At 35.3% G+C, this 25,510-nt stretch overlaps 1 protein-coding gene across 2 annotated transcripts in view; it reads left to right on the top strand.

The window, feature by feature from the left end:
* ATP9B (ATPase phospholipid transporting 9B (putative)) overlaps positions 1–25,510 on the top strand; it is a 154,607-nt gene that overhangs the window by 80,484 nt on the left and 48,613 nt on the right. For both annotated transcript variants that reach the window (XM_064705159.1, XM_064705157.1), the window contains exons 11-12: positions 4,021–4,097; positions 24,219–24,379. In XM_064705159.1, coding sequence (XP_064561229.1) covers positions 4,021–4,097; positions 24,219–24,379 — 238 coding nt within the window. The remainder of the gene's footprint in view (positions 1–4,020; positions 4,098–24,218; positions 24,380–25,510) is intronic.

Here is a 25,510-nt window from a genome sequence, read left to right as displayed (position 1 = left end):
ACTATTATCTTGACATATTACTGACTGATGGTGTCAGTCTCGGGAGCAGAGAGAGCTACATCACTGACATCCAGGAAAGGAATATGTACCTGAGTTGCAGACACAAAGCCTTATTTAATTTTTAAAATGGTTTTGTACAGGACAGTTTTTGGGTTAGGGGCTCTCCTCCAGTGATTAATAGATGCTGAATTTCCTGATAGTACTCTTTGACATATTAGAAAAACCACATTGCATCAGGTAGGATAGCCCACTATCTCCAGGATAGATGCCATTGCTATTTGTCAAGGTGATACAGAGGGTCAAGGTTAGGCTGGCAAAAGTGTTTGGGGAATTATGTGGGGAATACCTCAGAAAATTTGAGCTCTGGTTGCTGATGCCATGACAATTCTAGAAGAGAGAGACCACAAATCAATTATTTCACAGATCAGTAACAGTAAATTTAAGTGTATAACGGTTTCAAGAAATCTTATCAACTGCATCTTGAACGCAGATTACCAAAGCTCATGAGAATATCAGAATACTACAATAATGGATTCTACAGAGAAAAAAAAGCACCTATTGCTAGAACAGTAGAAGTGACAAGAAAAGTATTTGCTATAATTTAAGACTTTTTTGTTTTCTTCATGAATTTTGGGAACTAAAAAATTGATTCAACAGAATTGTGTAATTCCAAACAACTCAAGAATAAACTATTCCATGTCATTTTTTATATCAAAATATAATGTTCAGAAAAGTGAGGTTACTCAAATTTGTACATTTGGAAGGCATTTACTTTCCCTGGATTTAGTTTGTCTCTTTACCCCTTAAAAGAATAATAACCTAAATGGGAGGGGGGAAGGGAAAACCATTTTACTGCACCAAATATATACCCAGTTTCAAAACTGATAGTTTAGATATCTAAATGGAGATTCCTACTGATACCAAATTTGCAGGGCTTTTTGCCCTTTGCTGTAAAGCTCTGATAGATATCTGGTGATCATCTGTATGATGCTTATCCTAACCCTAAAAAAGACAAAGATTAATGTGCCTGGATCACACTGGAAGCCTCTGGCAGGGATGGAAATCAAAAGCCTTTTTCTCAAGTCCAAAGCATGCAGTCGTCCTTTAGTTATTCTTTAATAAGTGAGATAGGAAAAAATATTCTGACTTATCCACTTCCAAGTCGTGTTCTAGCAGGTTTTTTAAAAGTAACAGTAAGGCACAGAGTCTCTGTCATTCTTAATATTTGTATTATCACTGTGGAATTAATAACAGTGCCTAAAGGAAAGGAAATTTTGGTTAGTGAAAACTTGCAAAACTACTGTCACTGGAGAAACACTTCTAAATATAAGCAAGTAACTTAAACCACTAAGTTTTCTTCAATTAAATTACTTATCTTTCAGATGCTTTGTGCTTGTGGCATCAATGACTGTGGTGTTTGTGCTTATTGAAAACTTCAGTAGATTTCATTTCAGAAAGGGAGAGAGGACAGTTAGCAGTTAAATTTTAAAAAGCCTCAGAAGGTCCACTACAGTATGGACTTTAGCTTTTTGTTCTCCACTTGTGGTAATGATTAGTGTGGTTCAAATGCTGAACAAGATAATGCAGCTTTCTGAGAAACCTGCTGAGATACCTATTAAGAGAAGATTTGTATTAATGAAATTGCATCATCATTTTGGCAGATGTCAGTCTTGTGAAGTCACTTTAGATAAAATCAGAACAATTTATATAAATGCACAGCTGTCAAAAGCAGTATTTTCTGCCAACTCCTACCTATGACTTTAATTAATTTGAGCACACCCTGGTTTTTCTATGGTTCATACAGTGAAGATGTATGCTTGGGAGATAGCAAAATTGGTGTCATCACACATGGGATTCAGAGTATGCCTGGCTATCACAAGTCTGCTTCTCTTTTTTTTCTAGGCCCACATTTGTTCTAGTGCTAACTTCTCTCCCCAGCATTAAGCACTTCACCCACAGCTATCAGGGATTGCCCAGTGTAGGAGAGCCAGTTTGCAGAGGCCCCTTACGCAATAATACGGGAGTCGGTGCTTTCAGTAAGCTGAGGCCTGTGGTACAGCTGTGCTTCCAGAAATCCCAGGTTGAATTCAGTTCGTTATTGGATACCAGAACCGTACCTGCTGCAACCACTGTGGGACAGCAATGAAACTACAAATAAAGTTCCCTGCACCAATGTGCTTCAGATTTAAGGAGCACTTAGTTATCGCTGATACTGTGCTGATGGCAGAAAGTTTAAAATCTAAGATCAATGACTAGTTATAAGCAGCAGCCTAGTCAAATCTACCAAATTCTGCTCTAAGTTCAGTCATCAAGATGGAATTTATCTGACTTTCACCTTTGAAACCAACTTTTCAAGGAACAAAATATGAGACAAGTAGGACAGTTTGTTTTTCTGAGCTGCAGCAGCCAGGCAAAGCTTTGTAGAAATGAGCCATCTGGAATGTGGAGTCCTCCCAGCTTCTACTGAACTAGATACCTGTGAAGGCAGAGGTTGCTAGAGTGTGCAGGAGGAGATTCCCTACAGCATATTGTCCAATATGTTCTGACTATTGGACACAGGTCAGCTCAGCATCACTCCAAAATAAAGTGCCCCAAAGGGATATGTGGCCATTGCTTGGAGGCAGTAGAAAGGGCTTAGAAATAATGGATTAGTGACTATTGGAGGAATTCTGGGGTGGCCTGGGCATTGATCAGTGGGCATGAGCAATGGTACTATGCATCACTTGTTTCACTTGGGTCTTTGTTTTCTTTTTGGGGGGGTGGGATTTGGTGTTTGGTTGGTTAGTTTTTGTTTTTGGGGGTTTTTCCTCTTTATTTCAATATTTATAATTTTATCACAGGTATTTCTACTATTGTTGTTATGTTTACTTCGTTTCAATCATTAAACCATTCTTATCTCGATCCGTGAGTTGTGATGAGATTTTTTTGGTTTTGTTGGTTTGTTTTCTTTTCAATTTTTTTTTCCTTATCCTCCTCACCATCCTTGTCGTTGGTGCTCTGGGGAGGAAGTGAGTGAACAGCTGCATAAAACTTACTTGCCTGGGGTTAAACCAGGATACATTCTTATTTTTGAGTAAATGCAGACATCTTTAATGCAAACATCTCTCACTATCATTATTTTTGTCTTTGGGAGTTTCTTCAATTTTTTACAACCCGTTACACTACAAGAGTAGTGATAGCAGATCTTATATGGAGTTCTAATTGTCAAAGACAAATTAGGTTAACGTCAGACAAATATGTAATACTTCTACTTTTTTAAAAGGTTTTCTGAGTATGCAGTTTTTGAATAGTTATGTTTATTATTTCTTCATATCATAGTGACCCCCAAAAAAATCACGTTATTGGTTGTACTGCCATAAAACCATTTCAGGTTACCTGATGAAGTAATAGAAATAAGGGGAGTTTTTTATGCTAGAAAGTATTATATAACATATTAGTAATAGAATTAATTTTTTTAATGTAAAAATTTATTAGTGATGCTGAAGCCAGATTTTCCTATACCATGCTGCAAAAATTGGCTAAAAATAATAAAAAAATTAAAGTGTCTATAAGCTAATGAAGATAATATTTCTGTATAACACACTATCAAAGTAATTAATTGGCTGAACCAGATTTTACTTCATTATAGATGGCAGAGGTAGCAGGCAATTGATGTGTGATGTGTTCAGCACCACTTTACTCATTTTTTATTCACTCTGCAGTTATTTATGCTGTCCTAACTTCTGAAAACAGCTGGAGGAAATTTTAAGTTCAAATACAAGTTTCTAACCAGCTCCATTGGAAGTATTGTTTCCATAAAAAAGAAGGAAAATATGTTGTCATCTTTACAGATGTTTATTGCGGAAGTTAATATAATTCTTTGTTTTACGTTCTGAAAATCAGCACTCACAGTGTTATGCAGAAATGTTGGGGTTTTTTCAGGCAATTGATTTATTTAAGGAACTAAATTAATGCAAGTTTTAATTTGGGAACATCTTCTCTCATTTACCTGACACCTCTGGGGTTTTGTTTGTTTTTCAGGAACTGTAATTGGTGTTGTTATTTACACAGGAAAGGAAACACGAAGTGTAATGAACACATCCAATCCAAAAAATAAGGTAAGTTAGTCTTACTCTGGAATTACCAGATTCTGTTCTCAGAAAACTTAAAAAGAGATGTACCTAAACCCAAAAATCTAAAAGCTTTTGCTGTGGTATGTTTCATGTGTGCTGCTGCCTTGAATTTTGGTACAGTCTGCCACAGTCTCCTGAAAGTAAAATTATTTTTCCTTTAGCTAGGAGTGTTACAGGTGGTAATGTGGGCATTTGCCTTTGAAGTATCAGTGTTCCTCTTCAGACCTTTATAATACTGTCTCACAGCTAAATATTAATTTTCACTTCTCCCAGATTATTTTACTGTACAGTATTTGGCTAAAGGTAGACAGTAGTTTTAAGGAGTGTTTTAAGTTTATAACAGAATACTAAAGTTTATTCAGGCTACCAGTGGTGGTAGAACAAGATGTTCCAGTCACTACCCAGAGGACTCTTTCAGGCATTTTTGCAAGCAATTAAAACATTTTCAAGAGATTTTTCTGTCAAGAAGATACCAGAGGTTTCAGTGCTTCCCTCTGTACAAGATTCTTTGAGGTCTAAACAAAGCAAATAGCTCTTCACTTAATCAGTAATGTTTCTAATGTAAGTTGGGGAGCACTCTCAATTTGAAAGAAATAGAACTTCAGCTGTGGGCTGTACCTTACAGCCCTGTGTTTAGTAAGAAGATAATTATATTAAGAAAGAAAAAAATTATTGCAAGAGGTTTAGAAAAAAAATCATCAGTGACAGGTTACCATTTTCACGCCATTCATAATAAGTTGCTCTGAGTAGGAACATCAAGAGTGAAATGATAATACAAATTGCTTGAAGCAGTTATTGCAGTCCCCTGAGTGTATTGATTTGTGTTTCTAATAAAGAGATGCTTTTAAATGTCTCATTGACAGAGACAGGTGATATGTACCATTATGAGGATTAAGATGGCCTTTTATTATTTTAATCTTTGTAACATGCTTTTTAAAATAATAGAGTAAAATGGAACCAGAATCTTTGTGGTGTATGGTTATTTTCTCTTCTACCTGATACAAAGATGAGCCCTTTAGTAATAGAATCTTTCTCTCAAGAATTCTGAACTACTTCTCCCTAATAAATGATTTGCACATGTGTTTAAAATGAAATTATTTAATGTAGCAAACTGATAGGGAAGTATGCATCAGTGTAGCATGCATTACCTAAATTCAACACATTCTGGGGATGTATTAGGCTTTTAGTAAATGTTAAATTTTTTGTATGTGACTATTTCAACAATAATATTGGCGTGGAGATTTTGTCACTGTGAACTGAACAACCATGTTTAAAGACGTAACCAACAGTTAACATGGCCAGTAAGGATGAATTTGGGAACTGAAAACAGGAAAACTCTTAGAACTCTCACAGCTGAGTAAGTGATAAAATGGAGTACTGCATTGTAAAAAATAGTTTGTCCTCGTTTTTAAGATGTAGTTTTACTGTACCTTTATTTGCAGTCTGCATCTTATTTTCTCTTCATCTTCTGCCATGGGATGAGATTGGTTTGCATACCTCTGTATGATGAGACACTTGCTATCTGTAGGTAATATTTTGTGCTAGCTAACCATGTGGAAGGTAGACAAACAGTACTCAGTTCATTCCTCCTCTGTGTATTCAGGGATCGTCCTGTGTTTTCTCAGGCTTGAAAATAATGGTTACATGTTAGCTGGGGTATGTAGCATTAGGACCCAAAAGGAGGGCAGAGGGAGTCTAAAATAATCTTTGAGAGTAGAAGATGTATTACATTTAAGAGATTAAAGATTTGAACATTTAAGAAAGAAGTTAGCATACAACTTGCTGAAACAAAATTAAAATTAAATTGATCAGTTTTGCTATTGTTGCAAACTTGAGAGGAAATAAGTCTGTAGCCTGTTCTGCTTTAGGAAAGCATTGTTTGAAATACTGTTCGAAACCAGTTTTAAATGGCACATTGTCTCTCTCTGCTGCTCTTTGAAGAAAATAAAAATAACATTTTAGAGATTTTCCTGTACAATGTGTTGATACACTCTTGTTGGGAACATAGTTCAGTAATGCTGGTGTCTTCTTTCTCTGGGGGAAAGCAAACACTGAGATCATTGATTCCCAAATTACTCTGTCAAACTGAAACTCATATGTCCAGAAATAAGCAAGAAATTCATGGGCCTGACTCTTTTATCAGTACTCTCTTAATTGAAATACAAATAGGTGCTACAGCTGTATTTTTTGCTGGAGAATAATATTACTGCTGTACTTCATATTATAAATTTGTTTTTTCTAATGATAGATTTTTAATTTGCCTTCTTAACACTAGATGCTTTTTGAATGAACCAATATTAAAATTTAAATATGCAGACATGCTCTATAAATGCTCAGCAAAAGACTAAAACTGAAATAAGTTTCGGAAAACTTGGATATGAAAAATTGTGAAATTTATGTACCTGTTCAAGCATGGGATTTATCTGTATGTTAAACTTAGAAGGATTTATTGTGTTTGCTGAAGTATTTAGTCATTCAAGCAACAATTTTCTTAACTTAAAGTCAACGCTTACTTGTTTTATTACAATTGTAAAAATTGTTTCATTGCCTAAGGATGCAAACACAGTCTGAAAAACACAAAGATAGAGAGTGTAGAATTTTCTTAATGGATCAATTCAATATGTTTTTAATTCCAACAATATAAAGAAAAATTATTTCTGGCAAGGTTTAATTTCAGTCTAAAATGATATATGTTCTGCGCTTCAGATAAATGTGGAAGTAGTAACATCAACATTATAGTGTAATGACTGTCTGCATTTTACCTCATTGGCAGTCACATCAGCTTACTCAGGAATGCAGTTCCAGTCTTTAAAGGAAAAAAAAAAAATCAGATTGAATTGTGCTCCTCACAATGCTGTAATCAGTAATCAATCCTATTTGGATAGATATTCTTAAACCTTGGCTTTCTGGATGAAGTTGGACTTGTCAATGCTAAAGGTCATTTATAGGTGTTAATTAACCAAGAGGGAAATTAACAAACTAAGGTTATTTATTTATTTTGTCTGGCATTTTGCAGTGCTCTCATTCTTCTTTAAAGTGCAGAACAGTTTTTTGTTATCTTAATTCAGAGTTGCCTTTGCAGCTTTAGTCTTCATAGAAAACAAGACTGTTGGTGCTACCCTTCTGCAAATGTGACTTGTTTCCATCAATAGAAACAGATTTTGGGGGTGAAGTTAAAAAACCACAGTATCCTTGGCAGGAGATGGAAATGTATTTTGTGTACTAAGATTGAAACGTTAAAATTTCTTGAAGTTTGCAATATATATACACCCAGAATGTACACAGTAATGCATCAAAATTAGTAGAAATTATCTTAAATGGAACTACTGAGAAACCAGTAGCCTCTCTAAAGGAGCTACAGCATGTAATCTGCCTAGTGTGCTTCAGATTAGTATAAAAATAGTTTTAATGTTGCTAATCCTTAAAAGCAGCATTCAAAACACTTTTTCTTCCCCCTTATTTTATGGAATTTTACATCTGCTGTTAAATTTTAACATCAGAAGTAAAACTTCATAGTAACCATTCAGTGTTCATCAAAATAGTAATATTGTTTTTACCCTAATTCTTAACTAGCCTGAAAGCTAACTACTCTTGTGGTTCCTGCTTTTGTTGCTTGTTTGCTGTTTTGATTTGGTTTTTTTAACATACGAAAATCTCAAAAGGGTGGTTGGGTTTTTTTTCTTTTTGTGTGTATATGTTCCCCTTGGTTATTTGAAAATGGCCTTGCTATTCTGGTAAACTGAGGCAAAATCACCTTACTACTCTCTCTCTCTCTCTCAGTCTCTCATTCTTTCTCTCCTCCCAAACATCTCTTTCTGGTTTTTTGTGACCAAATTTACTTCTCTGTGTTTAAAAGGCTTTTATCTATGCTCATTCTCCATTTTTAATGAGGATGATTTTTGAAAAATATTTGCTAAAAAAAAGAATATCCTCCCTCCAATTCTTTATTTGGAGTGAAATGGAGTGGCTTCATGTGGTAGATTCATGTTGTCCCAGAAACTCATGCCACTTCAGCATAGCTATTTCAATATTCAAAATAAATGCTTCTTCTGCCTTGACACATTTTTTTGAACAGCAATAAATTTGGTTGTCCAGCATCTTGTTAGTGGCATTAGTAAGCCATTCTTGTCTCTTCTACCCCAAAGGCTGACATTTCTAAGTCCTATTTGCATTTCTGTTCTGGGCTTCATAAGGGCATTCACTTTATCCTGCTGCTACATTGTTGAGCGAGAGCCCAGTAATTTCACTTGCGTATTTTTTTTACTAAATTGAGAATTTCATGTTCATAGTCTGTCTTAGAAGAATGACTTTCTCTGGCTGTATGTCTGAAGGGTCAGGGTTAGAGTAGAACAGTGAAAACTGTTACATGGCTCTTCATGGCAAATGTTAGGGATTTATAAGAAAAATGTTTATGCAGCACTTTGTATTGGAGTATAGTCTGCTGTAGTTAATCCTCCTAAAAACTTCTCTTTGTATTGGATAAAACTGAGAAAGCTGTCACCTACAGGTAATATGTAGTGACATGCTTAGTTTGTCCCCTGACACAGAGCTTCTGTCCAAGGAAGTGATTAACTACCAGCTTCCCATGAAGTATGAGACTCCTTTTCTTGGTGTACGGGATAATTTGTGGGATCAGGCCACAGGGAAATGCATATCATGTGGTGTTGTTGATGCTTTTCTCTCCATGTGCTTTCATCTCTGAGCAAAGGAAGGAGAGTAGCACCTTGAAGAGCCTGGTGTCCCTCAGCAAGAGGGATGGAACTGTGTTGGGTAAGGAGGAAGACAAAAGGTACTTTTCTTTAAAAGTTTGGAAAGAAAGGGCTAAATGGCAGAGAAGGCACCTTTATTGTTCCAAAATTAGAATGTAGGAATGTTAATGCTTGGAAGCAGTCAGCAGTGTTTTAGCAAACCGAAGACAAAATTTGTGTGTCCTTTACTCTGAGACAGAGAGAACATCTACCTACTATAATTATCTTTAACACCATTAACTGAAATAGCAAGAGTGTCAAGTGGGAATTTCAATCCTTAGATGACTAGTATGGAAAAAGCATGATTCCACATAAAGGAGCTGAGGTTTTAAATTTTCTTTGATATTTAGAAAACTGGAAGAATGCTAGTTTTATACCATGATTTTAAGACAATAAGAAAACAATAAGACTGGAAGACTTGATTGACTTCCATGAGTGTATATGTGGATAAAAATAATTTCATGCAGTCTGTTGAGTCGGGGTGTTTTGTACACTCATGAATCTTATTTACAGCATGCTGCTTCTTTTCAGAGACTTGGTGGGGCACTTTTTATCCCCATTAGCAATGCTTTTTGAGTAATGGTGTATATATTTTTGTTCTCTTCTTATTTACATTGTTCTCCTCTAAAGAAATAAAATGGTAATACTACAAATGGGAAACTGAGGCATGAGAGATAAAGGAGGTGGGGTGGGGGAAAGCAGAAGAGCCACAAAAGAAGCAGGAGCTGAGAGTGGTCAGTTTAAGGTCTTCAACTTCATTTCTCATCCAACCTAGCTGAATGTTTTTTACAGTACTCTTAGGTTTCAAAATCCACTAATTTTGGGTTTGTGTATATATGATATATATATGTTTGTATGTACGTGATGCCTGTAGCCTTAAAGCTGATCCTCATGTCTTTTCTTTGGCATCTTAAAATAATTAGATCATCACTTGCTTATCTACTTCGCTGTTTTATCCCTAAGCTAGAGAAGTTGTTCCATGATGTGGCCTGCTATCAATTCACAAGTTAAAGTTGCAGAATAACCTATGCCCTAATTTCTTATTTGTTCTGGAACCAACAACTAAACATATCATGCAATTGCTATACCTAGGCACATGGTAGGTCTTTTCTGGCTGCTTGAAAGTTGTGTGGCGCACTGTGTTGCTGTGTGCTGCCTGAGGCACTCAGCCTGAGTGCTGCTCAAGGACCAGGCTGAGGAGCTTGGCTGTCCTGTGTTAGGGTGCTGCTGCTTGGGACATGGATGTTGAATCACTGTCCTTTTTCAGCTGGTGCCACTTTTTGTTTACAGAGTTTAGTTCTAAATAACTCATTGGTATACAACAATATACAGAACAAGTGAGGGAATGGCCCTTCAGTAATGGGAGAGAATTCTCACTGTACTCTGGGTATACTCCTGAGTTTACTGTGTACTTTAGAGTTCATGCCAAACTCTAGCACCGATTTTGCAAAGCCATGTAATTTATTCACAGCTGTAAAATTCCTACAGTGTTAAATTTATTCCCTATTGCAAATCTGTAGAAGGATAAAAATTGATATATGCCAGAATGTTGATGGCAAGACACAAACCATGTCTAACTTGGAGTCCTAAATTCTGGAGATTCTCATCAAGAATGTTACTTGATGTTCTGTGATATCTCTCTTCCCATTTTGGAGACTCCCATGAAAAAGTTGCTTGGGTTTTGTTACCTTAGTGTTTTTAGAACATATGTAGGTTACAATTTGTCTCGGTAGTTCAATGTCATTTTACACTGATGTTTAAGGAAGGATCAGTGGTGGAATACACCATTTCTAAAGTAATCTATAAATCTATTAAAATAGATTAACCTCACAAAATAGTCAGAACAATTCTTAAAAAGGATCAAGTTATGGAATAGCAACAGCATGCTATTTAGCTTATTCACCAGAAATTACATGTATTTTACCTGGAACAATCTAAGCTAAAATTAATGATTTATGGTAAAATAAAGAAATAATTTTAAATGTTGTCATTCTGCAGGAGACAGTGCAAAAGGGAGATTCCCTGCACATTTGGGTTACTGGAGTATCCCAGTAAGCTCTCAAAGAAGCAGACTCTGATGGCTGTTTTCTCTCAGCTGCTGCCTCCACTGCTGCTCATCAGCTGAAGGAGTTTGCGTTTACCTTTGCATTGCTCCTTATGGCTTTGTTGCCATTCAGAATTTAATCATGCCCTTGGCAAAATGCAGCTGCTGGGAGATGAGGGTAGGGGCAAAGGGCACGGCCTCTCAGAGGGTTCTTGGAACCTCATCCCATGGCTTAGTACTGCACCATTTTCAGAAGGCTCTGCCTGCAAGGCCTTGCTGGCTGTGAGCAAGCCAAAGTGGTGGCAACTAAAATACTGATGCTGTGGAAGGAGGCTGCTATGCAGCCTACATTAGGGTTTTGTTCTGTGCACTTGGTGTTTGTTAATAAGAACAATTGTACCACAGTCAGCACTTTTTTGTTGTTGTTTTTTTCTTTATTGTGTGTATTTTATAGGAAATCTGAAACCTTATTTTTGAAATTATTTTTTCCTTAGTTAAGATGCATGCAAACACATTTCTTTGATATATAGTTCCAAAAACTTGATGCTGCAACTGTGTAGAAAGTCAGGTGTGCCTGAGGTCCTTATGAACTCTAGTTGTTATTAGGAAAAGCCTATATAATGTCTTTTGCATAATTTTCATTATTTCTGCAATTATTTTCATATTTTTCTGAATAAGCTTAATTTTTTCTAATATGGAAAGGAACTCTATAAGAAATGATAGAGATATTGGTTTTAGTGATGGGTAAGTTGAAAGTATATTGATTATTATTTTTTACAATTATTATGAAAGAGGGATGTCCCAAATGTCAGAAACTAAGATGTTTAAGACCTGCAGAGCATTCTTAGAATAGATGCTCATCCAATTTTCAAAACTTCTATTTGGATGCTTACAAGCATTAATTATTATTTACTCTTATTATTGGATAGCCTTCTCTTTGTGTGGAGCAAGTATAAAAAAGCATCTTTTGAGGTTTTTATGTGACTCAGTAATTCATGCAACTGAAGTCTCATGTATTTCTCTAATTAGTGGAGGCTCAGAAACCATCATGATTCACATGACCTGAAATCTTAGTTTACAGAGATGAATATCTAGAGGGAAAGTTCTCTCCATATCAGAACATAGTATTTGTTTTGGTGTAGGCTGAACATAGTGATCATAACTAGAATAATTTACTGAGTTGTGTTTGATGCTTGAAGTAACAAGCTTGTCATAATCTTAATAGTCTTTGCCCTTCTTTTTTACCTCAGTTCAGAGAGCAATCCTGTGGATACACTGAGCATTAAAATCAGCATTCCAACTTGTACCAGATGAAAATAATGTGGTTTAGATTGTGGATTAGTTTGTAAATAGTGGATTGCTCTTCATATTCTTAAAGCTTATTTCCTTCCCATCATATCTTTTGGAATGTATCCCAAAATACTGTTTATACAAAACAGCGTTCAGTTTCATTTCTCTTATGATTTGGAGACATTGTGGAATCTTTTCTTAATCTCGTAGTCTCCAAGGAATCCACTCAAATATTTTCTTTTGTAAAAGCAAAGATAGATGACTTGTGACTCAACTCAAGAAAGAAAATAAGATTCTTACTGATGCCTACTGGGTTTGAGGGATAGGCTTTTTTTGGGGGGTTTTTTTTGTTTGTTTTGCTTATCACATAGAGCTCTTCTTCTAGTCTAAGTTTGACAGCGCTTGGACAGTTGTTTATTTTGGGTTTTTTGAAAGAACTGTTGAAAAACTTTTTGATTCAGTTAGTTGTGATTCCCTACTATATGTATGGTCTCTGGAAGATATTCAGCCAGCACCAGTGCTTTGTATTCAATATATCTTTCTTCTGACTACCTTCCCCCTTGCCTTGTTCTGCTTCCCCACCCTATTACTCTGGTCTAATACTTTTACTAGGTCCACCTACTTCCCTCCCTCCCTCCCTCCCTCCCTTCCTCTCTCCCTTCCTCTCTTCTTCTCTTCCTCTCTCTCTCTCTCTCTCTCTCTCTTTCTTTCTCTCTCTTTCATCTCCCTCCCTCTCTTTCCTTCTTTCTTCTCTTTGCACGTCTTACACATGCTCATTTTTTTTCTCTGACAAAGTAGTACATTTGTGAAGAAGAAAGTTTAAGGCTTTGATCAGATGAAAATATCAAATAATCTGTCACAATTTTTTTACCTTGAAAAACGCTGTCTTGGTTAGTGTGCACTCATATTGTGATGATAAAAGATGATGATCCTGGTTCACCTCTTCAGCTCTTACCTGCATCTTTCCATGGGTTCCTTCCTCCTTAGTCTATCCAGCCCTGCCACCTTCCTTTTAAAGCTACTTTTATCACAACTTATGTGTCTTTCATCTGCTCTGCTATCAAGTTGTTGGCTCCAACTTGTGAATGCATTGTTGATTTTTTAACAGTTTTATGCACAAGAAGAAATTCCCCCATAAGCAGCTGAGTAGCCATTTCATTGACCTTATCTATACATATTTTGAAATTCCCAAAGGTTCTCTGGCTCAATGTCCACATCTTATTCTCACTTTTGGGGTTTTGTTTCAGCTATTACTTGTATCATTAGGTGCCATTACTTGTATCAAGTATCATTATTTGATCCTTTATGCTCAAATCAATTTATCTTTCCATGGCTTGTTGAGGTAGTTCATGCAGTACCTGGTGCAGCACTGTGCTTCGTCTAAGGGGATCTCACTCTTGATTTGCAGCTAAAAAAATCAAAGCAAATTTGTGTGTATTTATAAATTTGGAGGTTGTAGGAATTAATTTTTGCAAATGAGATACACCTAATTGTGTTTGAGCTGTGAAACAGTACATTTGAGGGCACAGCAGAAGTGTGGAGGGGCGTCCATTTAAGTGTTGTATTCCACGTATGAATATTCCCCTGGCCTTTTTTTCCTCTTGCATTGAAGCATGTATTCAGCCAGTATCTTATTCATGCACTGAAGAAGAAGCGTGTTTATGTTTCCCCTCCTTTGGGACACAGGTTTGAATTGTTTAGCAGATACATTAGCTGATGTTCCTACTAGTTCTGTAATGACTCTCCCCATTGTGAGGCTAAGATATGCTCTGTGTGCACTGTTTTATTTTTAAATGTATTTAATTCTGTAAACACTAGGTGAGCTTTTAATGCCTTGCATAATATTTTATATTCTATTTTGACCTTCCAGTTTTCTTTGAGAACCTGAATAATTTATTTCTAAGTACTGAAGTGTTTTATAGTTGTACTGCACAACAGTTTCCTTGTGGAAGGTCTGCTAGCTTCCAATGACCCTTAGCTACCATCTGGTACAAATTCAAAGTGCTTCTGTCATCTGCTGCTAATTGCTGTCACCTGCATATTGCAGTCACTGAGCAACTTGGAGTGCAGTAAAGCAGGAGGCATACTGCTTTGTATAGCTGCAATCTATCCATAATACCCATGATTTCTTTATTAATATTAATTTAATGATAAAAGAAGTATATGCCTCATGAAATGGTATGAATTAATATAAATGACGTTTCATGTTTATTTTAGTAACTTTCAGGGTTTAATCTGACATTCAAAAATGCATGTAGATTTGTATTATAAATATATTTATTATTTCAGTATTCTTCAGCCTGTTTATTCAGCTGAGATTGTTCAAACTGAATCTTACAGAAGAGTTCTTTAATCTTTTTTGTAAGCTGATAAGCTTTAGTCAGGGCACTAGCCTACAGCACCATATTATATTAATGTATTTTACTTGTAATTTAGAGAACAAGAAGAATATCCTGATCTGAAGGCTAAACTGTCCCCTGTGGCACTTGCACAGCTGATAATCGTGAACTAGAAAGATGTGTATATCAAATAGTTTACAAAATGAAGCCAGCTGTGTTTCCCTACATACTGTGGCTTCCTGACATGCATCATTAAACCTTATTAGCTACTTCCTTTTACAAAGATTCTTGTAGTCTTGAACATTGCATATTAACATTTTCTGCCCCTCCAACTGGAAATTATTTGCTTTATTGTAGAGTGTCAACATGCTCTAGTTTCTGATATGTGTTCTAATTGGTACTTTGGAGTATAATCATAGTGAAATACCACTCAGTACATTTCTTTATTTGGAAAATTAATACAGACCTTTTCACTTCATCTGTCAATCTGTGCAACTTTTCACACAATTCCCAACTGTTGGGATTGCTTGCAAACCATTAAGTATGAAGTGGTTCATAAAATGTCTTGAAGAATATAAACACAAAAAGAAGGAGTTGACTTTTATGGTAAGATTTTTTTGTTGTTGTTGCTTGCTTAATAGAAATAAAGCTATTTCAGCTGATAAATTTAATGATGTAAAAATTCTAGAAAATGTAGTGATATTATAAAGTTAATTTTTGTTTTTCAGATGAGGCTTTGTTTAATAAAACCACCATCCTGCACATATGCACACATACACACCACTTGATTGCTGAATTCTGATAATGGAATTTAGCTCTTAAACCTTAGGAAAGCAGAATTTTTGAAATATTAATCTCTCTGTGGGTAAAAACAGATTTGGAATTAAGTACCAAAATCATAATATGTGTTATGTATATACATTTGTACATATTTACAGCTCTTTTCTATATCTGACCAGAAAGGTAATTAAATACTTCTGATCTTTATGGACAACATTTTGGAAAATATTATTCCAGAACCTTATTTGTTTGTATGATCTCAAGAATAATTTCAAAGAAACATGTTCTGTTAATTGTCTTGAAACATATTTTGTATTTATGTTAGGACAGGAGGCACTCATAACACAGACATTATATAGATTATGAATAACATATAACTGTGTAAAGAAAAAAAATTAAGAACCATCCTAAAAACATTTTTGTTGATATTCCTCATCTAAAAACTTTGCTAGTTGTTTCAGAAGGACAGTTATATTTGTAAACACATCAGTGCATTTAAATTGAGCCAGAAATTTTAGAGCTCAGGTCATAATTTCTTCTACTTATTTGATTCTGAAAATTGATGTCTTTACATAATATTAGTAAGAAGTCGCACATCAAATCTTATCTAGAATTCTTCACTAAGAAAATCTGTTTTTTATGTGCCTTAAATGGTTGTGGACATTTGCTCTGGATTTATTTTGGTATTTCTACTCAGACTTGAAGAAGGGTCACTCCCTTTTCTTGGACATTTTTCTATATATTCTGACATTTAATTAATCTTTTAGAGACTATTGCTGATTTCCCACTGTATGGAGCATTTCTTAAGCTTCTATTCAATTTTGAAGTAAAAATAACACCAAGCTTTTCTTTCAATATCTATCTCAGGCTTTTTGAAACATTTCTTCTCAGTTTGCAGGCTAACAGGATTTTATAGTCAGGAAAAGCTGGGAGCAGAGACAAAAGTTCAATGCAGTCAAAATGCTCTTTCTCAGTTCCTTTCTCACACGTTTTTCCATTTATTCTTGAATATTATTATATGTAAATTACATTTTATTCCTTATGAATAGGATTCAGATTTAAATGCTTTGAAACAAACTATGAGATGCTTTGTGTTGTGTGGCTGTTCATTTTTTTAACCTGATTTCCTGTACAAGAATACCTGGATGGTTTTCTTTGTATCTGGACCAGTGCTGAGACAGGTTAAATGATGGACGTGGAGTATACACATCAGAGGAGTAGGGAGGTTGTAGAAATGCTCCACCAATTACTGAATCACTGCATACTGCCCATTTTAATTCTCCATTCAAGAATTTTTATTTATTCTTTTGCATTTATTGGCTAATCCATTTCTGAAAGTTTCCTCAGTCACTTTAATAATCTGTGTGTTGTATCTACGGTATTACTGTAATGTATTACTTCATTTACATTTCCATGAAGAAAGGTTGCAGCTCTGCTTTCCATCTACTTTGGGGCATAAGCACCAACTTAATATATATCAGTGTTTCTCATTGAAGTTTTTTTCCAACTTTCATTAACTTTTACGTATGTAATTACAGACATACATTTACCTAGAAAGAAATTTTAAAAATGAACCTTTGAATTTACCCTCTAGTAAGATGGAAGGAAAACATATCCTTTCAACTGTTTTTAAGTTTACTTTCATTTTGAGATAAAATGAAATGGTGACATTTTAAAATAAGCTTAGACTTTCTGGGTTCTTAGCTTCATTTATTTAATTATATTCTTAATGTAAAAATTGACATGTGTTTTGATAACCTTAGCTCTGACCTCTCTTACCCCAGCCCTGTGTGAGATTAAACTCATTACAAAATGTAATAATCTCTGCTAATAGCTTAATCGAGATAGTCTATGAGGAGATGAGTTACTAACACTTCTTTTGAATGTGGAGTAAAGAAATGTTGGATTTCTGTAAGCATCCATTTTCCAGTATTCAATTTCAAAGATGTCTTTGAAAAAGCTGTAAGGTTCTCATACCGTTTATGAAATATTATTACACATACTGTATTATATGTAAAACCCACAAATGCAATTGCTGCTATGAAAATACTACATTTGTGCAGTTTTCTATTGGAAAAAGTTATTTAGACCAGTCAGCCACAGGTCTGAGAGTACACTTCAGGCACAGGTCTGAAGTGAAGGTATATTACTATTTCCAACAGTTATGCAAATGAAGGCTGTTGTCAATTTGTTCGGGCCCTTTTGTAATTCTTTTTTCTTGAAGGAAGTAGTACCTGTTACTGAGCTATTTTTTTTTACATAGATCTCAAATTTTTGCATTTATTTATTTATATGCAAATTTTACACAATAAAAGTTTTGGAACCAGTTTTCTCTGCACTAATTTTGCGGTTATTTTAGTACAGCTAATTATCTTAATCTGTGGGAGAGTAAATAATGTTTTTTAACCTATTCAGATTTGAAAAAATGCCATCTCCATTGAGGGTATTGTAATAATAGTGTGTAATGTGTAAAGCTGCTTATTCTGTATTCTGACCCTTGAAAGACCCGATTACATGACAGCATCCGTAGAAAAGTCTTGAGTTGAAGCTGGTGATGGCTGAGCTTAAAGAAGGTATAACAAGCGCATGTGAAAGGTACATATGAAATATGAATCTGAAGATAATGTTGCAGTGTAAAATCAAGCACCTTTAAATCCTGCTCTTCCCCCACCCCTGGGAATTCCATGTCTTAGCAATATTGATCAGATATAAGGAGGGTTGCGAGTGCTTAGAAACTGAATTTTTTTCTGTGCTGTGTACCTAATTTTTTTTTTTAATTGAAAAAAATCCTGATGAATTAGAGTTTCCCTGTGTGAATGTTTTTGGTTGAAGTTTCCAGTATGACTAGTTATCTTAGACAGCAATTATTCTAAATTGATGGGTGGTCTTGAGAAAATGTTTTCAACTGGTAGCTTTTAATAGGAGGAGAGTATGTAATACAGCACAGTCCCTGTATGAATACTGGAATTCAGGGGGCTGTTAACCTTTTCGATTTCTTAACGTGCTCTGTACACATTTTAATCATTTGTGTTTGTGACAAATACATAGCAAAGTCGGAGAACATATGGTCGCACAGCATCTGACTGCTGCTGCCTTAAGGTGCCAGACTGTGGCTGTGTAAAGGTGTATGAAGAGAAGCGTCTCGCTGGGGAGGAAGCAGAACCGTGTGAGCGCACACTGTTCAAAGGTGTCAAAGCCGAGCCCTTCGCTCCGAAGTGTCCAAGCCGAGCCCCTCACTCAAAGCCGAGCCCTTCTCTCCGAAGTGTCCAAGCCGAGCCCCTCACTCAAAGCCGAGCCCTTCTCTCCGAAGTGTCCAAGCCGAGCCCTTCGCTCCGAGCGGCGCTCGCCGAGCGCGGCCGTGGCTCCGCGCGGCACAGGCGGGTGCGGGCGCCCTCTGCTGACCAAAGCGCGCATGGCAGCGCTGCCCGCCGCAGCCTCCCCTTCCGCCTTCGGGCGAACGGGAGCCAAAGCCAAACATCCACGGCTTGGCTTCCCTGCTCCACGTAAAGACTTGTTCTAAGAAAAATCAGCGGATTGAAGAATATTTAGAGACAATACTGTAGCTTACCAAGCCAAAAAAGTGTTAAGGAAAGCCAGATTTATGGTCAGAAGGATATTAGGAATGAGTCATGTTCAATTTCTCTCATTGGGATCATTTGAAACAGTATTTTTTACTACAAAAAGAGTAAATCGTTGGCATTAAGGTAAACTAGGATACAATTGAAAAAGAAGACACTCTTAGGAAGGTTATGGAGTCTGTGACTAGCATTTGACAAAACGAGGGCCTTACTTCAAACAACTGAGCCCTACCAAAGTGCAGTTGTGGAAATAGCTCACTTACAGTTTTTATTGCAGTAGACAACTAGAGAGAGCTAAGCACCTCTAAAATCCTGGAGAGGACTCTCAAGCTTCAATTTGAGTATCCAGACTCAGATGATGTTGAGTCTGGAAAAGGCAATAATATAAAATGGACGAATAAATGAGGCAATGAGGCAGTGAGAGAAAGAATGGTGTGAGTCCTCTTTTTTTTATTTATTTTAGAATTATAGATATTTCTATTTACAAAAGGAAATTATGCATCCAAAGTGATTAGTTTATTTCAAAGCACATAAATATTAATTTATGAATAGAGTGTTAAAGTAAAGTCAGGCAAGTCAGGGTAATTGCAAAACATAATAATAGTATTCTGCTTTTAAGAGCAGTTAAACCTCTGGTTTTAAATATGCATCCAAACACTACAAAAGTGTACTTGAGCTTCTGTTTCATTGGGCAATGAACTGTATTTCTTCTTGGGTTCTAAAATTTCTGCTGTTTTCAACATCTGTGCATTGGAGACAGACTGATTTATGTAAGAGTACAGAGAAGTAATTTGTTTCTTTGGGGATACAATTAACACTAAATATCTAAAATTATTTGTTGCAATCAGTGTAGAAATTACATAATTCAGTTCCATAAAACTGCAGTATTAACATGATACCAAATATTTCACTTTGCACAAAGGTTCAGTTGCATGAAGGATGAATATTTTTTTGCCAAAGGTAAGACAGAAAATTTGTCTGGAATCAAATGAACTATTTTCTGGTAATTACTTCTGCACAAGTCAAATGGAGTAGACTAAATAATTAAAGTTTATTTCATTTTTATGAACTTAAGTAGACCAGTCCTCCCCCTGCATTATTGCTCAATTCTAAAATTAATCAAACTTGTAAAAGTTTTTTAGTGCTTCAGAAAATCTTCTCAAGGTTTCATTGTTGCTCTTGCAGCTAAACCAGTGATGAGACTGTTTGAAAATTGATATCAGAAAAAGCAGGGATAGGTGACTTTTTTTACTAAATGGTCACTTTATGTTTTTTTTTTTTATGAATTTTTGCCTTTCCCACCTTTGAATCTACTGATTGAAAGAATGAGGAAGATATTGATTAAACAGAGTACCATACTGTATGCAAGATTTGGTAGGCTTGAGGTTAATCAGGTCAGGTTTGTAGAGAAACATATTTGAGCAGGCTATTGCATGAGTAGAGGGAATGAAGGCAAGATGCTTCCTAAACCTGAATTTACTTGTTTTGATTCATAGTTATATTATCTTAATGTAGTTACTGGGATTGCTGAGCAGCCAAGTCTTTGAATCATAGGAGACTTGAGAAAGAAGAAACATTTGCAGATTCCAAAGTTGCTCTTTGTGGTTTTAGTGTCAAAGATTAAGGTAGTTAGATAAGGATGTGTCACTTTATTTAGCCTTTAAACACAGATTAGTAATCTGTTATTTCCAGGGACTATGGGGAGGGTTTAACAGATTATTGAAGAAGGTCTTGGAGGTTTGGATAAATGCAGCTGACTGTACAGTAAAATATATATATTTTTTTATAAATGATGGAATGCTACTAATAATTTTTGTTAGGCAAACCTTGTTTTTGTTACCCTGAAGCTGAAAGATGTATTATTTGAATTTTAGTCTTTTGAAGTATTTACTCTAACATACCTTTTACCTCTAAGTGTATGCTACAACTAATGGAAACATATATAATATACTAGTATTCAAGGCTTAATAAATTAATTTCAGAGCATGTATTAAGAATAGGAAAGAAAATTTTTGTGTTTACAGTGCAAATTAAAACCCAAGTCCCTCTCAAACATGCATACCATGAAATTTCATTGTAGTCAATGTAGTGTTTGGCAGTGCAGAACCAGGCTGATTACTGAAATATAATTACCTTTGCGGAGGAATTTGGTTGCAGGGGGAAGTCTGTCCTAAGACTGTGCCTTAATACTTCAGTAGTATTAAAGTAGGACATTTAAAGGCTATTCGTGAGCAATTATTTCTAATGCACTTTAAACTGTAATTGAATAAAAAATGGCTGCACTAGACTATTTTGAGAAATCTTTGCCATTTTATAACATTTAATTATCAAATTTTGCATATCAGTGTTCTAGCATTTTAAAAGTTCCCATTTTCAAAGTAATACACATTTTATAGTGCTGAAATAATTGTTCTGTTGCTACAATAATAGCTTCAGAAGATAACCTTTCCTAAAAGTTAAACATCTAGGGCAGGAACAACAATATTGTTGTTCAGATTGTATTTCAGTAACCAGAAAAGTTCTTGTTGTTTTCAGCTTTTTAATTAAATTAAGATTTTTCTCATAAGATAATGAATTATACCTTGTGGCCCAGAATGTAAAGTGTAGACTTTGAATCATTGCCTCATTCAAATATGAAGTATTTTAAAAATTTGTCTTTTTTTACCACACAAGTAGACAATTGATGGTATAAGCCATTACTTTATTGAAAACCATTAGCTGTTTAAAACTCTGTGCATAAATTAAAGAGGAGCTAAATGGATTTGTGGCTGTTGCCATTAGTAGCATTTTAAATTATACAGGCAATTATTGTGCTCATTTTCATTATCCTAGAACAGCTCTTTTCCAAAACTATTGTGGTTTTCTTAGACATTATGTACAAATTTTCCCTTGGTGATTAAAATTTCCAGTGGTGTGTTTAATTTTGTTAAGTTGTTTCAAATAGAACAAATATTATGACAAGTAGAAGAAAATTTGTTTTACTAATATGGGAAATAGCAATAAACGTGGAAAATTACTGCAATTCTTAATTCATCTATTTCTAATATTTTCATAGTTATTCTAGTTACTATTTTCCAAAGAAAAGAAGTAACATTTGTAAGATGGCATATTTTACAAATGCTTTGGTAAAATCACAGTCTAGTTAAAATGAAGTCTATCCACTTTTCCAATATTCAGATGAATTTTAGAGAATATTAGTGATTTTCTACATGAAATTTATCTGGATAGTTCAACAGTGTTTCATTAGTTGACTGCAGATATTGTTTAAGTAGAAAGGCACACAATTAAACTAACTAAGTATCTTTTAGTACATTGGAGTAACTAGTTTTTGAGAAATGGAGAATGCATTTCTATTAAAACTTACTTTCTTTGTGTGCCTTCTTAAGTAGAATTTTGCAATTGCCTTCACTTACTATAATAAAGAAAAACATTGACATTTACTATGGCCAATAGTATGATCTGTATTTAAAAGAATGGCATTATTAGTGGCAAATCAAGTGTTCTTGAACAAAAGATTTATAGTGTCAAAGTTTTTCAGCATCGACTTTTTTATTGTCATAATTCCTCTCCAAACATGGTTTTTTTGGGTCCCAAACTTAAATTCACATCTGTCTTCATCAATTAGAAAGGTATTGATGCTTTGAGTTAGCTACATATCAGTACGCAGTGGACTAAATTTAATGTTTCTGTCCTAAAAGTGGCATTCTTTCCAAAGAAGCTCTTTATTCATTTCTCTTCTGGAGTGGGGTTTTTTATGGGGGGTGGAGAGGGGAGAGATAGGCTTTCACTACCATGATGCAGGGGAAAAAAAAGTGTGAGGTAGTAGTTATGCATATTGCAAGACAGTGATTCTTTATTTTATTACAAAAAAAGACCAACTCTAGAAGGCCAGATTAAATCATTCCTTTCACTTTTTAATGGGATTTGGATGAATAGAGTAAAATATGCACTTTGCATTCATTGATAGCATCTTTAGGTTGAGGTAATTGAGTCTTTTTTCCCTGACTGAATGAATAATGACTTCATCTGATCCTCAGCGAGGCCTGAAACTTAGGCTGCCTTTGTCAACGCAAAAAGATCTGGGCTTTGAAACATGCTCTACTTCCCTGGCTTCATTTTTCTTCATTTTAATCCAAAAACCTATTTTTCTCAATAATTCAAGCATAAACTATGTAGTAGTTGAAGCAGCGGAAATTGCAAGATATTTGTCCTCGTTGTGCTGCTTTTTAAATGCAGCTGATAAATCAGCCACTGTGGTCTTCAGCTGCCTGCTTCTCTAGGGAAGGGACAGCCCATGTGTAAGCAAGATTGCTGGAATTTTTAAGAACTATATTTAAAGTGCTTCTTTTTCAGCCTGTTTGTTATCTAAGGAAGTGTTATGTTTTACTGCTCTTACTGGCAAGACTTGGAGATAAAAGGGGCATCTGTGATGGGGCCTAGGAAACTCTTCCTGACACAATTTTCCCACATATTTTACTGACTACTAGGCCATCCCAAAAAGTGGAGTAAAAATACCTTAGCTTACATCATACATTATTGAAATGGTGAGAGTCTTAGTTACATAGCTTAAATATATTTCTTTCATGAGAAACAGTGGGTGAAGGATAGCTTCTCCTAATGTTGTACTTAAAATGTTTCTAAATCAAATACCTTTCTATTCATGTGCAGTTGAAACCCTGTTTCACTATATTGGTTTGAAAATGGATATTCCACTTGATTGTTGTTTTTATTATTATATTGGATAAGTGAAAGCTTTATACAATTAAAAATCGTTTCTGTGGCATTGGTTCAGATTTACAGAGTGGGATGAGAGCACAGAGACTAGTTGCAGTGCACTTGTCACATGAATAAGAAGTCACAGGCTCTGTCCCATGTGCCTGTTGGTTCTTGAATCTAAAGGTATTTGATCTTCTAGCAGTCAATGGGTAATACCCTGTGCCAGTATTTTTGCTGAAGCATGACAGAAGAAAATTTCCCCTGCTCATTTGTTCATCTGTGATTATCTTTTCTCCTTGCCCTTCTGTGTTCCTGTCCTAGAACAAGGAATGGAGAAGGGATGTGTCAGATTTGAAGGTATTCAAAAGACTTGGCTGGGACAGTTCATATTGGTTCTAGGAATTGTTATTGACACAAAACCAGGGAACATCTTTTGTGTGCAAGCATAGGAATAACAATCAATGCAATTATCAAAGTTCAGTTAATAGTTGCAAGTGCATGGATTTTTAATAGGTAGGAATAACCAAAGCAAATAATGCTAATCGTTTGCATTGCAGAAGCATAAATTAAGAAAAACTCCTGACTAACTCAATTTCTTTTTCTTCCTCCAGGTTGGCTTGCTGGACCTGGAGCTGAATCAACTGACCAAAGCCCTGTTTTTGGCTTTAGTTGCACTTTCAGTTGTTATGGTCACTTTGCAAGGATTTGTAGGCCCGTGGTATCGCAACCTTTTCCGGTTCCTCCTCCTGTTTTCCTATATCATCCCAATCAGGTAGGTAGAAGAATGAAAGCAAAATACAGTTGCTTAAATTTACTGTATGTGGCTTTCTTGAAATTTATACTTGCTTCTCATTGCAAAGGAAATTGATCTTATCAGGAAGCTGAAGGAGAAGGTGCCAGCAAATCTGCTGATTCTTGAAGGATCACTGTACAGAAAACAATACTGTTGTATTTTTTCTGTATAATGTTCATCTTGCTGGAGTAATCAGGATATCTAATCCTTTGCTAGCATAAATGTATTAATAAGGATACAAGGTATATGAGAAGATGGTTTCAGGAAGCATGCAGATGAATGAACTGCTAGACACGTTATGGAATTTTATTTTTAATGCCTTAAATACTAAAAATGTTCCATTTATCTGGTTAAAATATAGACATTTTACCCCAATAATGATTAATTTAAATTGGATGGCTGAATAATGTAAGTGCTCTTTTACAATGAGAGAAGTTTTAATGTGTAACCAAGTAGAGACTTGCCCTGAATTAATTAATTCATTAAGCATGAGTACTGTATATTCAAATTGCAGATAAACTGGAACACGAAATAATATCCATGTGTGTAATCAAGTCTTCTGTGGACACAGAAGTGAGAACAGTGCCCCTGAACTGAATTATTTTCTTTGCATGGGTATTGCCTTTGCAAAATGGACATACTGTTTCCTGTTAAAATACCCAGTGTTTAGATTAAGGTAATTGTTAGTTTTAGATCCTCTTTAGAACTGTTCAGTTTGAGATACATCATTCAGTAAGCCCAGTGATCAGCCAGAGTTATCAGCATCTAAACTGTAGCTAGATTTAAGACCTGTCCCCTCAGGCATGCACACAATATTTAAGTTCACATAGTAAAGAAAAGAAAAATAGCAGGAGGATTTCATTAGGCCTTTTAATCTAAGTTTACATTACTTACACGTTACTGTGATCACATTTTTAAAGTACATGTCTGTGTGAAGGAAATTGTATCATATTTGACCAATGGGATGCTCAGGAAGCCTCTGTTTTAACATTTTATAACTTAGGACTTTATTTTTAGAGTACTTTTGTGTTGCAAGAGAAACTGATTCTGTGGAAAGTTGAAGGAGAAGGTTCTGGCAAATCTGCTGGAACCACAATTTTGGAATATCTT

Source organism: Zonotrichia leucophrys, chromosome 2 (genome assembly GCF_028769735.1).
Source record: "Zonotrichia leucophrys gambelii isolate GWCS_2022_RI chromosome 2, RI_Zleu_2.0, whole genome shotgun sequence".
Lineage (NCBI taxonomy): Eukaryota > Metazoa > Chordata > Aves > Passeriformes > Passerellidae > Zonotrichia > Zonotrichia leucophrys.
The sequence above is the reverse complement of the archived record's forward strand: the minus strand, read 5'-3'. Positions and strand labels throughout refer to the sequence as shown.